The sequence below is a fragment of the Bos grunniens genome, chromosome 8, assembly GCF_055505025.1.
Source record: "Bos grunniens cultivar Pamir isolate PY7600 chromosome 8, Bosgru_T2T1.0, whole genome shotgun sequence".
NCBI lineage: Eukaryota > Metazoa > Chordata > Mammalia > Artiodactyla > Bovidae > Bos > Bos grunniens.
In genome coordinates this window covers 40,366,751-40,383,390 of record NC_141172.1, presented here as the reverse complement: position 1 = coordinate 40,383,390, position 16,640 = coordinate 40,366,751, and the positions used below count along the sequence as shown (strand labels likewise).

Genomic DNA, 16,640 nt, shown 5'->3' with positions numbered 1-16,640 from the left:
TGGATATGAGAGTTGGACTATAAGGAAAGCTGAGCACTGAAGAATTGATGCTTTTGAACTGTGGTGTTGGAGAAGACTCTTGAGAGTCCCTTGGACTATAAGGAGATCCAACCAGTCCATCCTACAGGAGATCAGTCCTGGGTGTTCATTGGAAGGACTGATGTTAAAGCTGAAACTCCAATATTTTGGCCACCTGATGCAAAGAGCTGACTCATTGGAAAAGACCCTCATGCTAGGAAAGATTGAGGGCAGGAGGAGAAGGGGACGACAGAGGATGAGATGGTTAGATGGCATCACCGACTTAGTGGACATGGGTTTGGGTGGACTCCAGGAGTTGGTGATGGACAGGGAGGTCTGGCGTGCTGTGGTTCGTGGGGTCGCAAAGAGTCGGACACGACTGAGCGACTGAACTGAACTGATGATCTAAACAAAAGGTAAATGCTGAGAGGAAACACTTGTCAGGAAGTCCACTTTTTAAGCATTCTATTGTCATTTCTGTCCCTGTTCATGGTGGGTTTACCTAGGACAGAGGCTGCAACTTCAACAGTAAAGTGTCAAGACACAGGCTTCTACATTCTATAGCAAATTCAGTTGATGCCATCTCAGCACACCAACACTGCTCGCTTCCTAAGGGCACGGTTGGCAGACACTTTTATTAGCAATCAACTCTGCCACCTTCTGCTTATCTACAGATTTAAGGCCACATAATCATCCTCTGCGTCACAGAGAGGGTGGGGTGGAAACTAAGAGTCTCTAAATCCCTCCTAACACTTGCTTCTTCCCTACCAGCAAGATTAAAGCAGTCAACAGCTGTTGGCATATGTGCCCAGAACAGACAGGCTGGACTGGGCTGTCCAGAGCCTGAGGAAGGCCAGTTCTCAGGGCAATGCTGGGGACCCCAGGTCTGCTGGTCCAGGCCTTTCTCTCTGAGACAGTAGAGGGCACATGACCAACTCCTAGGGGCAGTGAGCAGGCTAGGGACCCGACCACGGCCAGGAGGGCAAAGCCAGGGCTCCCATTCCTCCAGCTATGCTGAAACAGACTGAGAGGAGACGGTCCTGGGGCCAGAGGTCCTGGAATACTACAGAGGGTGAAGACGCGGCCCAGGAGGTGGGGAGTCAGTCCCACCGCAGGAGCATCTGCTCTGTGGGGGGCCGCTCAGGTTCCCAGGCCAGCATCCCACCGTGGATCGAGGGCAACTATAACTACTACATAGAGGAGGATGAGGATGGGGAAGAGGAGGAGGAGCTGTGGAAGGACGAGCCGGCCGAGGAGGAGGACCGACAGCCAGGGGAGGCCGCCGCCACTACCGAGCGAGCGGAAGGCGGCGGTGCCGACACTCCACTCGTGTCCACCACGCTGAACGTGAACGTGGGCGGCCACAGCTACCACCTGGACTACACGGAGCTGGCCTGTTACCCCAAGACGCGCCTGGGCCGCTTGGCCACGTCCACCAGCCGCAGCCGCCAGCTGGGCTTGTGCGACGATTACGAGGTGCAAACGGACGAATACTTCTTCGACCGCGACCCTGAGGTATTCCAGCTCATCTACAACTTCTACTCGTCCGGGGTACTGCTGGTGCGTGACGAGCTGTGCCCGCGCAGCTTCCTGGAGGAGCTGGGCTACTGGGGCGTGCGTCTCAAGTACACGCCGCGCTGCTGCCGCATCTGCTTCGAGGAGCGGCGCGACGACCTGAGCGAGCAACTCAAGATCCAGCGCGAGCTGCGCGCCCAGGCGCAGGCAGAGGAGGCGGAGGAGCTCTTCCAGGACATGCGCTTCTATGGGGCGCAGCGGCGCCGCCTCTGGAACCTCATGGAGAAGCCCTTCTCATCCGTGGCCGCCAAGGCCATTGGGGTGGCCTCCAGCCTCTTCGTGCTCATCTCCGTCGTGGCGCTGGCACTCAACACGGTGGAAGAGATGCAGCAGCAGCCGGAGCGCGGCGAGGGCGGCGGCAACCCGCGGCCCTTTCTGGAGCATGTGGAGACACTGTGCATGGCCTTCTTCACGCTTGAGTTCCTGCTGCGCCTGGCCTCCACGCCCGACCTGCGGCGCTTTGCGCGCAGCGCCCTCAACCTGGTGGACCTGGTGGCCATCCTGCCACTCTACCTGCAGCTGCTGCTTGAGTGCTTCACCAGCGAGGACCAGCTGCACGTCAAGGGCTCGCCGCGGGAGCACGACCTTGAGACGATGGGCCGCGTGGGCAAGGTGGGCCAGGTACTGCGCGTCATGCGCCTCCTTCGCATCTTCCGCATCCTCAAGCTGGCGCGCCACTCCACAGGTCTGCGCGCCTTTGGCTTCACGCTGCGCCAGTGCTACCAGCAAGTGGGCTGCCTGATGCTCTTCATCACCATGGGCATCCTCACCTTCGCTGCCGCAGTCTACTCCGTGGAGCACGACGTGCAGGGCACTAACTTCACCAGCATCCCGCACGCCTGGTGGTGGGCCGCGGTGAGTACCATGGCCTGTGAGCTTTCCCTCCCCCTTCCCCAACTTGGCAGAAGCTGCTGCTCTCCTTCCTGAGTGATGCTGCCCTCCTTGCTTTGTTCCATCATCTTTCCTCTGCCTTGTTTAACGGTCATTGCTTTCTCGTTCTCACTGTCCTCAACCAGAAAATATAAAGCAACAGCAGCAAAATAGGTTAGGTGTTAAAAGGCTCAAAAGACATAGTCCAGGAAGAAAGACGAAGTCCAATAAGCTGGACGTGGTCCTGACGTGATTCTAGGAATCTCCAAAGCTAGATTTAGTTTTGATACCCCTGAGAGGCTGATTTTAAGGAACAGTGATTGTTCACTGATGAAGCCTGAGGAACTTCATCATCATCACTTGTGTTATCTGTCACTTATTGAACACCTGTTGTCCTGAGTGGTTTATAATGCTTATTTCAGCATCACAACCATGTGAAGTCGCTAGGATCACTATTTTTTAAGAGGAAAAATTTCCTTCAAGTGTTGAAGGAAACTGTTGATGTCTGCAGGGGAGGAAATAAGACTTGGCTGAAGAGTGTCAACCCTCACTGAAATTTCACCAGTTCTAGCTGAATCTGAGCATCTAACACTGAAACTTGCTCTGGTATCACAAAAAATTATTTCTGGACCTGGCATTATTGCCCCATTTTACAGCCAGAGGAATTGAGGTGCAGACAAATTGAGTGTAGACACACAGATAATAGCAAAGTGAGGATTGAAATGCAAGCCTGCCCAACTGCAAAACCCATGCTCTTTCCCCACCAAAACCCATGCCCTTTCCACACTCCAGCACTGCCTTTCTCAAGCTTGAGTTTTTCTGCATTCCTTGCTTAATTTGAAGTTAGTGCATGAGTTATTTTTGTCATCATTCTATTTGGTGTTTGTCTTTTATAATAATTTATGCCATTTACTCAAATATCTGTTTCTCATGTGCTAGACTAAATCCTTAGGAAAATCCTTGAATTCCTGGAAATGTTGATTGGGTCTTAAGTCAATGAATGAACTGACATATATTCATAGGAAGGGGCTTTCTTGGTGGCTCAGTGGTAAATAATCCACCTATAATGTAGGAGATGCAGGTTCCATCCTGGGTCAGGAAGATCTCCTAGAGATGAACATGGCAACACACTCCGGTATTCTTGCCTGGGGAATTCAATGGACAGAGGAGCCTGGTGGGCTACAGTCCATAGGGTTGCAAAGAGTGGGACACGACTGAAGCGATTTAGCACACACACATGCCACATACACACATAGGAAAGAACTAGGTGTATGCTTTCCTTATTTTTTAATTAGCTTGTTTGTAATGCCTTTAAAGACATTAAGCAAATATAACCAGTTTTTGCTGTTACAAAATAGATACTTTTGACATTAATATTGGATATGATATAACGCACAGTCTGGTGTAAAGTTCTGTGAATCTACTCAGGGCTCCTACTAATAGTGTAGCATAGTAGGATGGAAAATTGAGGTTTAGGTTCCAGTCACTGATCTGCTAATAATTAACTGTGACCCTGCATAATGTGTGACCCTTTCATTACCTGTGAAACCTCGCCCCCTTTCTCCCTCGCCTCAGTCTTCTCATCTCCCAAGAGAAAAGGGTATAGAGCTCTACAATTCAATGAGTCTCACTTCCCTGGAAAGCAGAGCACTCACGTGTACAACAGGATTTGTGAGCTTTCCTTGGTGACAGGATGACGTCCGGCTCTTCCAAATAAGCATTTGAGCCAAATGCTGCTCCTCTGATCATATTCCAAGTGATGAAAGGTCATCCCCATAGTAGATAACCATGTGTACAGATGGAACAAATGGAGCATGATTTATCCATTATTGGATAAATAATGGATTTATCCAATTTATTGGATGAATAAATTTATTTTTTATTTATAAAATATTGTTTATAAGTTTTGGCCAATGCATTGGCCAAACACATGCATTAGCAAACAACATTGATGTTAGTGATGAGTAAAGCAAGGAGGGAAAAGAGAACATCCACAGGCTGATGACATAAAACCAAGTTGTAGAAAGTCAAGTTTTCATTCAGCCAAATATCTTAGAAGGCTAGCGTATGTAAGCTGGACCTAGTGGACTCTTTGATATTGTATTTTTAATACACAAAAGGTTTTTTTTTTTACCTTTTGTATATTAATATAAAATTTTTGATGAGAAGTCTGTTGCTAATGAGTTTTCCTCTTTAAAAAATTTCCTGAAGTGAATGCCTAATAATCTCCTTTAATGTCTTGATCTGTTTGACGTATAATACTTAAAAATTTTCAACTTATCCTCCTTTTTATATTAACTAAAATCATTTCAAAGTTGGTATTTTCTATAGATTTGACAATAAAAATTGAATTATCATTCAGTTTCTATCTATAACAAAGTTTACCAATTATTACTTTTACCAGTGTGATTTTTCTTTTTTTTCTCTCTATAAGACATGGTTTTCATAGGCCAGAATTTGCACATGTCAACCTACCATTAACCAACCTTAACCTTTACCACTGGCATTCATCCATTTTGTTCTCTAAAAATTAGTTATACTAGTAAAAAATCATTATGAATTAGACAAAAGACTGATTACCTGTATTTGTTTCTGAACTAACCTATGAAAACAATGGGAAAAACTCCCCTTGAAGATTCCTCAGGACCAATATATTATTAACCCAATTCATCTATATATTTCTGATGACATTGCATATTGTATACTAAGGGCCCTTATTTGCAATAAAGCAAAAAGAAGATGCAAAGTAAAGCGATACATTAGATTAGGACCAAATCTTCATGTAACCTTCAAAAATCCATTTTCATTCACTGAGCAAGGTTTTTTTTTTTTTGAGCACTTAGTGTGCCAAGGAGTATTCTAAACTCTAGGGATACTGAGTGATTGCGGGCGGGGGGAAGGGGTAGGAAGTGAAATTCTTTCCCTCATGGAGTTTGCAGCCTAATGGAAAGAGATAATAAATCATTTCAGAGGTTAGTGGGTTTTTATAGGATAGAGAGTGATCTGGGTGGTAGAATCTACCTTTGATATAATAGTGGAATAGTCAGAGAAGCCTTCCTGGAAAAGATGACATTTATTAAAACTTGAGTGGTGAGCAAGCTCTGACTACTGAGCCCACGGGCCCTAGAATCAGCAAGGTGCCGCAACTATTGAAGCCCATGAGCTAGAGCCTGTGCTCTCCCACAAGAGAAGTCACTGCAGTGAGGAGCCCACGCACTGCAACTAGAAAGGAGCCCCCGCTCTCCGCAACTAGAGAAAGCCCTCACGCAGCAACAAAGATCCAGCACAGCCAAAAGTAAATACATACATAAACATAACAGTGTGTACATATACTAAAAGAAAAAAAGAGCTTGAATGGTGAGAAGCTCATCTAAATAGGCATGACTGAGCAGACGTGAGAATCTGAGAAGTAGAATCCTAATGTATGATTATGAGATCATACATCTCATAATTTAAAAAATTTTGAGCATACACCCATGATAAATGTGTAGTTATTCATAAGTTATAAGCTATTTATTGCTGTGATAATGATGCATTACAAACCACCCCAAAATTTTGTGGCTTAAAATGTCAAGCATCTTTTTGGCTCATGAGTTTTCAAGTCAGCAACTGGGGCTGGTTTCAACCCCAAGATTTTTGTCATTTGGACTGATGTCAGCCACTCATGTCCCAGTCTGATGGTCACCTGGCTGACATATGGGATGAAGAGGGCGACTAGGTCTTTCCTCATCCAGGTGGCATGTATCCATGGCTGTGGCAAAGGGCAAGAGAGAGTGTGCAAGCCCAATCATGCAAACTCTGATAAGCTTTTGTTCTTGTCACATGCTCAACGCATTGGCCAAAGTAAGTCACAAGGCCAAACTCAGAGTCAAAGGGCAGAGCAAATTAGCCCACTCCCCATAGGAAAGCACCACAAAGTTGTATGGCAAAGAACCTGGATACAGGAAGACATAGAGTCTTGTAATATAATCAACCTACTGCATTAAGATATTACCTCTCAAATATATTATATAGTTCAGAAAACATACACTCCCACATTGAAAACGTAAAGATGAAGCAAAGAAAACTAGTATGGATATTTCCTTGCCCCACTGCAGTGCTGTAGCCTTTGTGGTATACTCACCCACATTAGGAACGCGTTCTCTAATCCCTCCTTCCATGTGCTTTTAGTGCTCTCAGACAACCCAGCATCTGACTTGTTTTTAATAATCTCCTCCGTCTCTATGCCAAGGATCCTGCAACTTTCCTTAGTAATTCAACTCAGGGTTTTTAAGAGAAGCGTGGCAATTTTCATTATTGTGAATTCTCCTACAGCTGCAGAACAAATCCCTCATGGACACTCATGTCTGGAGATGCTCATGCATTAGAAGACAGTCCCTGCTCATCTGTCAAATGTAGGTTATTTGTAAGCATAATGTAATAGGAAACATATGTAAAGTACTAGCCTGTATGCTATCCACAGTAAATAGAAACTACCATATCTGACTAGTTGATAGTCTTTATCACATGGAAACAATCATCTGTGCTTCCAGATTCATTTGGGGGAAAATAAAACAGAAGTGATTCCTTCTCTCCTAGGGAAAAGAGAGAGACTATAAGATGCACAAGAGGGTCAGCTGTTCGATCCTGGGAGAGCTTCTGAGCATGCAGATAAACAGGCCTAAGCTCGGAGGAGCTCCAGCTGTGTGGAGGCTCCCTGGGTTGCCTGGGTGTGGGGAATGCATGGCGCAGCCTAACAAGCACAGTTAGCTCTGTGATCAAGCTGTAAGCATCGGCCTCCGTTGCGGCTGTGTTTCTGAGGAGAAAAGCAACAACGGGATGGTTGAACAGATCGTTTCCTTCTGAGCTTGGCAGAGCAAGTCAAAGCTGCAGAAACCAGATAGGAAATTATATCATGAACTCATGTCTTTAAAAACTAACAAAATCTCTTAAAAAAGAAAATTTATCTCTGGCTGAGGCTTCACATAATTGTGGCCCACAGACTCTGTTCTTGTTTCTGTTTTCCTCAAGTCTGTTATCATTTCCTTGCAAATAGGTGGCTCTTACAGGATCACTGAGATTCATTTTATTCTTATCACCTGCTTGCTTGGAGAAGGCCCATTTGAAAGGTGAATCAGGAAAACAGAAACAAAACCAGGGTATTTTAAACAGAGGACATTTGATACAGGGAGATTGATACATAGGCTAGAAGAGCAAAAGGGGGAAAGTGAGATAACCTAAAGATTGGTGAGTATAGGAAACAATGTTGGCCCTGGAATTAGGCGAGCAAATAGGAGAGGGTAGAGTTACTGGCAATGGCACCCCACTCCAGTACTCTTGCCTGGAAAATTCCATGGATGGAGGAGCCTGGTAGGCTGCAGTCCATGGGGTCGCTGAGTCGGGCACGACTGAGTGACTTCACTTTCACTTTTCACTTCCATGCATTGGAGAAGGAAATGGCAACCCACTCCAGTGTTCTTGCCTGGAGAATCCCAGGGATGGGGGAGCCTGGTGGGCTGCCATCTATGGGGTCACACAGAGTTGGACACGACTGAAGCGGCTTAGCAGCAGCAGCAGAGTTACTGGAACCTAGGAGTACAGAGCAGGAACAGCTATGGTTGTGTCCTGACATCAGGACACCCAAGATGGCACCACGAGGCTGGTGCTGGGTGTGCTAAAAGAGGCCTGAGCTGTGGCTCTCTGTCATTGTTGAGGGTTGATGACAGAAACCAGATGCAGCAAGAGAGGCCCTCACTTCCTCATTCTATCTTCTAGTCTCCCAACAGTGTCTCTCAATGGCAGAACCTCACCACGAGACAGCAGGCAAGGGAACCTGGAAAATGTGGTTTGCATCCTTCCAGTTGCTGAATTACAGAAAAGTGCACAGAAGGGAATGGGGCTTGGAGCCGAGAAATAAGGAGTAAAGGTTCGGCACAGAAGGCATTGAAGTTCTCCTGGCTCCTTCAGAAATAGCACAGGAGCCATCAACTGGGCAAAGGCTCTTAGGCACTTCTGTGGCTTTTGGTCTGGTGGACTCCTGATTTTGAGGTGGTCCCCTTTTAGCTCTGTAAGCTCTCCCTGTTGGCCAATATAACTCAAGTGGGACATGATAGAATTGTAGAGGATAGGGAGAAGTGCCCAGTAAGCTGAGAATGTGACGGCATCATCATTCTTGTATGCCTTTCTAGGGACAGAGTCCAAACTGGCCTTAGCTTCTGGACAGCCTCCCCCTGATGGTACAATTCATGTACATCTCAGAACTTTCACACAGGAGACTGGTTGTGCTCTTCTAGATTACCCATGACCTCATTCTAACAGGGCTTCCTCTGATCAAAACATTTTTTGAATTCCACTGAGGAATTGTTCCACTGAGCATGTGTCACAACATCTGTGACATCTCCACTTACTTCTTCATAGTGGGGTTACACCTTTCCCTTTATGAGGCTGGATTTAATGTTTTTAAATAGTTAAGACCCTTGAGTTTAAGAGCAGCCCGAAGGTTAATCCTCAAGGTGGATAAGAACACTTGTTTCAAGATCATACCACTGAATTCTCTGTATAGATTATAATCCCAAGAAGGAATTCCTAAAATATTTGTAGTAGCCACAGCCACATGGGTAGGCTAAGTACAGTCTTTGAAGCTAAATTCATTAAAGGACAACATGAAGTATGTGATAATCTGAGCCAGAAAATGTTGGTCTTTACTACCTCAAATTCTTTGGGAATTAAGAAGAGGAATTAATTCTTTGGGAAATCAGTTTTGTTCCTTGAAATCATTATTCCTGGATGTAGGGATTACTAGGTGCTAAGACATAATCTTGGAGTAGAAAACGGCAACCCATTCCAGTAATCTTCCCTGGAAAATTCCATAGACAGAGGAGCCTGGTGGGCTATAGTCCACGGGGTCACAAAGAGTCAGCCACAACTGAGCCACTGAACACAAGATGTAATTTATGACGAGCTCACTATGAAGGAATTAAACATTCCTTACTGAAGGAGAAATTCAAGTACAGTTATTCTAAAGTTTCAGAGACAAATTGGATGCTTGTCCTCCTTGTAACATTTAGCAGGTCAGGATTTGCTGACCAGTGGGGGAGCTGCTGGGGAAAGGCTACCTTCTGGCTTTGGGAACCCAAGAGCTGGGGAAAATATGTAAATTTTCAACAGACTGGTAGATGGCTGAGCCAGCCAATATTTTCAGGATATTAAGATGGATGGTGGAAATTTCGGTCACATGTCCAAACCCAAATCCTGCTAATGAGAGAACTCGCTCTGTGAGGTCACTGGAGTCATTCTGGAACCTTCCATTTTTAATGTTCTCTCAGGGAGAAATGGTTTGGCCTGTGGAATGTGGAGAAGACGTTTCCATAAGCCAAGGAATCCTGGGTTCCTCTGGAGCCAAGAAGCAAGAACCAGATCACCAGTTAAATCAGATTATCCCCCAGACAGGCAGTGCATAAATTAGCTCTGCATTTGGAACGAACTCTTCAGAATCAGTCATACAGTCTCCTAGCAGAAGAGATCTCTTGTCTAAAAATAGAGATCCAAGACATACAAAAATATTTAGACCATATTATGCACATCAAATATTTAATCTTTCTTCAGCCAATTCTCTTTGCTTCTGACTTTTCGCTCAAAGTTCAGCCAAGAAAAATTAAAAAAGAAAGAAGCTGGGGTTGGGAGAGAATCAAAGCCAACTATGGGGACTGAGCAAAGGTTTAAATCAGGCACTTTGTCTCAGTGATCTTCCTTTTTGTGTATCCTCATGTTTCCAACCCACCCCCACCCTCCCAGTCCTGGATCCTTGAGGGGCTGGTTTAGACCAAAGTCTCTGCTTTGGCCTTTTGTGGGTGTTTCCTGATCTGAACTACCCCTTCCTGTCACTCACCCTTTCATCCAAACTCCAGCTAAGTTGACTGACTAAATACTCACAGAGAGGTGTGAGTAACGGGGCTAGTGACATATGGAAGCTGTTCGCACACCTGGATAGAGAGCTGATGCAGTTTTTAACTTTTTCTTATATATTGGCTTGCAGCTGATTAACAATGCTGTGATCGCCCCAGGTGCACAGCAGAGGGACTCAGCCATAGGTATCCATGCATCCATTCTCCCCGCCCCTCAGGCTGCCACATAACACTGAGCAGAGTACCATGTGCTGTGCTGTAGGGCCTTGCTGGTTATCCATTTTAAGTATAGCAGTGTGTACATATCCATCCCAAACTCCCTAACTACTCAGGTTCTTTTACATTCTGCGTGGCCAATGACAAGAAACACACACACACATACACACACAGTGCAAACTTTTCTTTTCTTTTTTAAGATTAGCCCATGATCTTATTTTATCACTGTCTCTCATCACCCTTTAACCAGAAGGTAGGAAAAGGAGACTCTGTACTGGAGACATGGTGTTCCATCCAGTCTCCCCTAACAGCATTCAGCATGAGTCTCTTCCCCAGTCTGTTGGACTAATGAGCACAACTAACATTATCCCTTATATACCAGTGCCAGACACTCCTTCAGGTGGCGCTAGTGGTAAAGAACCTGTCTGCCAGTGCAGGAGATGTAAGAGATGCGGGTTCAATCCCTGAGTGGGGAAGATCCCCTGGAGAAAGGAATGGCAACCCACTCCAGTATTCTTGTCTGGAAAATTCCGTGGACGGAGGATCGTGGCGGGCTACAGTCCATGGGATCGCAAAGAGTCAGACACAACTGAAGCGACTTAGCAACAGCAGCAGCAGCCACTCCTTTAATTCCCTAAAAACCCTCAGAGGTACACACTATGACTCTTCTCCACATTTCAAAAGTAGCAACTGAGGTAGAGAGCATTCAGGCCACTTATCCCAGTCCCACAGCTGTGGCCTAGGGCCACACCTGCTTCCTAACCTAGTCTGTGCCCTCCTGCCTCTCTCAAATGCAGGCTTGAATTTTCCCACTGGGGGAGGAGCATCCCCACACTCCACCCCCAGCCCCTCCAACACACACACACCCTCTGCAGGTCTCTCTCTGGAGATGGAGTAGTGAGAGGTGGCGTGTCCCCTGTCCCAAGAGGAGTTGCATCCTCCCTCTTTGATGGGCTGCATGAAGCTCTGGTTCTTATCAGGGCCACCAGATTTGCCCAGCTGGCCTACTTGTCCATTTCATTCTAACTCATCAATCACACTTTAAGTTCAAACTGACCCTTACGTCATCGAAACAAAAAGGTTTACATTTCTAAGCTAGAGGCTGTCTCTGTACAGACCCACAGGGTGATCAGATCTGTACATTTATAACCGTATGCTGGAAAATTGTGCAACACAAATCGATGAAGCTGACACTGCCCCCTGGAGTTGTGCAACCCACACTGTTTTCAACTGTAATCAACAGCCCTGCCTAAAAGACTTCTAGTAATTCTGCCAAGAGTCTGGGGACTAACAGGAGTCTTAGTATATGAGGCATAAAAAACAGGCCCCGAGAGATTTTCCTGGGCTTTCTCTGGCTACATTGACTGATAACTAGTCCCGTGGGTATCTGCATTTTAAAACAGAAGCTTGTTAACCTAAATAAATCTCTAATTAGTGGAATTTAAAGCAGTAACAAGTGTGATAGGAAGGATTTCATGCAGGGTGAACATATTTGTGGTTGATGATGTCTTAGAAAAGTCCCTTCGAAGAATAATGAGAGTGTTTCTCCAGACACTGGCAATTAAACCACCTTAAAGATCTCATTTCGAACTACCTAACAGCTCTGAGAAGTATGAGTTCAGTTCAGTCACTCAGTCGTGTCCGACTCTTTGTGACCCCATGAACCGCAGCACGCCAGGCCTCCCTGTCCATCACCAACTCCTGGAGTTTACCCAAACCCATGTCCACTGAGTCAGTGATGCCATCTAATCATCTCATCCTCTGTCGTCCCTTCTTCTCCTGCCTTCAATCTTTCCCAGCATCAGGGTCTTTTCCAATGAGTCAGCTCTTTGCATCAGGTGGCCACAGTATTGGAGTTTCAGCTTCAACATCAGTCCTACCAATGAACACCCAGGACTGATCTCCTTTAGAATGGACTGGTTGGGTCTCCTTGCAGTCCAAGGGACTCTCAAGAGTCTTCTCCAACACCACAGTTCAAAAGCATCAATTCTTTGGCACTCAGCTTTCTTTATAGGCCAACTCTCATATCCATACATGACCACTGGAAAAACCATAGCCTTGACTAGACGGACCTTTGTTGACAAAGTAATGTCTCTACTTTTTAATATGCTGTATGAGAAGTATGAAAGTTGCCCCTATTTTAAGGATGAGAGGAGGACAACAGAGGAGGCTGATTTTAATGTATTTTGTGTGCCTGATAGTATGAAGCACTTTATAATCTTTTTTTCCTTGAACTTTATAGTTTTTATTTTGTATTAGGGTATGAAGTAAAGTGTTAGTCATTCAGTCATGCCCAACTCTTGGCAACCCCATGGACTGTAGCCCACCAGGTTCCTCTGTCCATGGAATTCTCCAGGCAAGAAAGCTGGAGTGGGTAGCCATGCCCTTCTGCAGGGGATCTTCCTGACCCAGAGAGGGAACCTGGGTCTCCCACACTGAAGGCCGATTCTTTACCATTTGAGCTACCAGGGAAGCCCGTGTTGGGGTGTAGTCAATTAGCAATGTTGTGGTAATTTCAGGTGAACAGTGAAGGGACTCAGCCATATATATACATATAATCATTTTTTTAATGTAGCCTTCATGAGAACCCTGAGACTTAGTTATTAGCCTCCTGTTTTATTTTTTAAATTTATTTAATTGGAGTATAATTGCTTTATAATGTTGTGCTGGTTTCTGCTGTACAACTCCGTGACTCAGTGGTAAGTATGCATATACTCCCTCCCTCTCGAGCCCTCCTCGCACCCATCCCCCGCCCCAGCCTTCTAGGTCACCGTGGAGCACTGAGTTCCCTGTGCTGCTCAGCAGGTTCTCATTAGTTCTCCAATTTATAACAGTAGTGCATATATGTCAACCCCAATTCCTCCCACCTCCTCCCTTCCCCCCTTGGTGTCCATATGTTTGTTCTCTATGTCTCTGTCTTTATTTCTGCTGTACCATTTTTCTAGATTCCACATATATGTGTTAATATATAATACGATATTTGTTTTTCTTTATGACTTACTTCAGTCTGTATAACAGGCTCTAGGTTCATCCACATCACTACAAATCACTCAATTTCATTCCTTTCTACGGTTGAGTACTATTCCGTTGTTTATCGCTACCATACCTTCTATCTTCCTGTTTTAGATGCAAGAACCAAGGCTTAGAAATTCTGAATGCTTTGCCCAAGGTCTCTCAGCTGGGAAGGGTCAGAGTGGGGACTTGAACCCAGGTCTGACTGGTTCTAAGCCCAAGCTCTTTCTAGTACATGTACCATGTAGGCAAACCCAGGGGCCCTGTTCTAAATTTGGCCCCAGATGAAGGAGGCAGAGGCCTACCTTCCTTGAGCCTGTCGTACGCTGGGAACTTCATGTGCATGCTCCTCTGTGACCTTCACAACAATCCTTTAAAGGTATTACCTCCTCTGTATTGTAAGAAAATGTATACATGATGGTCAGGATTTAAACCCAAGCCTTTCAGCTCCAAAGCTTGTGTTCTTTCCATGACACAAGTCTTGCAGGCAAAATTCCTGGTACCTTTGAAAGCTGGCCCCACGGGGAGCTGTTACACGACCCACAGGCACCTTCAGGGGGGTGGAAGACACCTTCCTACCTGCTTCTCTCTTTTCCTACTTCTCCCTCTCGATGCTAACAATTCCATTCTACTTTCCCTCCCTCACAGGTGAGCATCTCCACTGTGGGCTATGGAGACATGTACCCAGAGACCCACCTGGGCAGGCTTTTTGCCTTCCTCTGCATTGCTTTTGGAATCATCCTCAATGGAATGCCCATATCCATCCTCTACAACAAATTCTCTGATTACTACAGCAAGCTCAAGGCTTACGAGTACACGGCCATACGGAGGGAGAGGGGAAATGTGGAGTTCTTGCAAAGAGCCAGAAATAAGATAGCAGAGTGCTTGGCTGGAAGCAACTCACAGGCCACCCCAAGGCTAAATAGTTAATATCTCTTAGTACGTGTGGCTGGTTGAAGCCATGAACTTCAAGGCTTCATTCCACTTTCCTTTTTTTGTTGTTTTTTATTATAGGAATGACAGTGAAAGGGCATGTGAAGCAGACACACACAAAAGGCATTCACTTCGCAAAGTTCTACCTCTAGAAATGTTCATTTTGGCCCAAACTCTGACTGCCTCCTGCTATTCTTCAGTGATGTCGTATAAGAGTCTGACCTGCTCAATGACGCTGATATTGAAAACTTCTCAAGAGGATCAACAGTTCCTTGTATTTCTCTTGTAGCTTCTTGTGGCTTTTCAGTAAATACTTTTGGACTTGAGCCGACTTGAATTTCCTGGTTGAAATTAAAAAACATTCCTAATTGTCTGGAGAGAGGGAGTGTTGCAGCAGGAACTCTCTGAGCTTTGGAGTTAGACCAACCTCAGTCGGAAGTCCTGGTCTCCCAGCTGTTCGATTTGGGACAAGTTACTTTTGACTGTCAGAGCCTCAGTTTCAACTTTAAATTACACTTTAAAAGGAAAGCTTTCCTTACAATATCAGCATGGGGATTGGAGATGATCCTTACAAATGCTCAATACATGGTAGCTGTTAAAATTGTTAGAGCAGGTATTGTGTGGTTGATCCTTGACTGGTGATTCTCATTCAAGGGAGATTTTGACAACTGCTCCTCACCCCTTGCCCCAGCACAGTTGGCAAAGTCTAGAGATGCTTTTGACTGTCAACACTGTGATAGAAGATTAGAGGAGCTACTGGCACTAGTAGGTAGAGACCTGAGTTCCTGCTCAACATGCTCTGGACAACCCTATCGCAAAGAATTATCTGTCCCAAAACATCAGCAGTGCCAAAGTTGAGAACCCCGGGCTAGCTGTAATGTGGGCGCCCCAGACTTGACTTGTGAAACATGCCTCAGGGGGTTAAACCCCTCCCTTGACAGGAGCCCCTACGTGTCCTCACCTCTCAGAGCCTTCTTTCCTTCTCCTTTCCATGAACAGACAAAAGCAAACAGAAAAATCCTCTGCCTTTAGACAACTGTTCTGAGCTAAGCACTGAACAAAGTGAATTAAGTGAGCATGGCCCTCTGTTCTGGGTATAATCTGTGGGTCAGAAAACCAATTCCTATAGGTTCTTTCTCTCCCTGTCCCCTTGTCTTTTTAATTCTTTCCTCCCTGCACAAGACTATTGGCAAGTAAAGTCCTGGGCATTAGAGGCACTTTTGAATGGAACAAAAAGAAATTTCCTCTGTAACAAGGGGCTTGCCATGCTGACCATCAATTTTGTCTCAGGGCAGGATCAGACCTCCACTTGTGTTGTAAAAATAAGAGTAAAAGGGATTTCCCTGGTGGTCCAGTGGTTAAGACTCCACGCTTCAAATACAGGGGACATGGGTTCGATCCTGGTCAGGGAATTAAGATTCCCACATACTACATGGTGTGACCAGAACATTAAAAATTTTTTTAAAGTTTAAAAAAATAAGAGTAAGCATTGTGTGCCTTCTTACACTTATAGGCCCTATGGACTGCACTTTAGAATATATAACTCCACTTACTCCTTCATCCATCCCCACATAAAGTGTTATATTCCCTTTATACTCAGGAAGAAACAGGCTCAGAGAGGTTAAGTAATGAGGCCAAGTTCACACAAGCAGTAGATGGTGGGACTGAACTTTGGCCCAGGTGTGTCTGATCCTAAAGCTCTTGCTGAGAGTCTAAACTGTTGGTTCTCAGACTGCATCAGCAGCAAGTGGAGGATTTGTTACACTCAGTGTGCCAGGCAACCCCCAGACTGTCTGATTCAAGAGGTCCAAGTGGGGCCCAAGGATGTGCTTTTCTACCAAGTACCAGGTGATGCTGATTGCTGCCAGGCCACAGACCACATCGGAGAACCACAGTCTAAGTCCCTCCACTCTGCCCCTCCCATGAGATGCTCTCAATACGAAAGTAGGGTGTGTCTGGTGAAAACTAGATCTAGCTTTCTTCAGTCCTAAGCATCCTTAACTGGCTTCCCAGGTGACTCAGTGGTAAAGAATCAGCCTGCCAACGCAGAAGACCCAGGTTCAATCCTTGGGTCAGGAAGATCCCCTGGAGAAGGAAATGGCAACCCATTCCAGTATTCTTGCCTGGGAAATT

At 45.6% G+C, this 16,640-nt stretch overlaps 1 protein-coding gene and 1 long non-coding RNA gene across 3 annotated transcripts in view; one reads left to right on the top strand and one right to left on the bottom strand.

The window, feature by feature from the left end:
- Positions 1-16,640, bottom strand: part of LOC147366957 (uncharacterized) — a 343,959-nt gene that overhangs the window by 281,260 nt on the left and 46,059 nt on the right. The window lies entirely within an intron of this gene.
- Positions 767-15,118, top strand: KCNV2 (potassium voltage-gated channel modifier subfamily V member 2). Its single transcript, XM_086415353.1, has 2 exons — positions 767-2,448; positions 14,223-15,118. Exons 1-2 carry the CDS (start codon positions 1,030-1,032, stop codon positions 14,502-14,504), a joined length of 1,701 nt encoding a protein of 566 aa, XP_086271479.1. The 5' UTR covers positions 767-1,029; the 3' UTR covers positions 14,505-15,118.

What these genes read in the sequence shown, in the direction of transcription:
- KCNV2 (XM_086415353.1), top strand. Translation starts at nt 1,030, where the DNA reads ATGCTGAAACAGACTGAGAGGAGACGGTCCTGGGGCCAGAGGTCCTGG. An exon ending in ACGCCTGGTGGTGGGCCGCG is followed by an intron (nt 2,449 to 14,222) that starts GTGAGTACCATG and finishes CCTCCCTCACAG; the next exon opens with GTGAGCATCTCCACTGTGGG.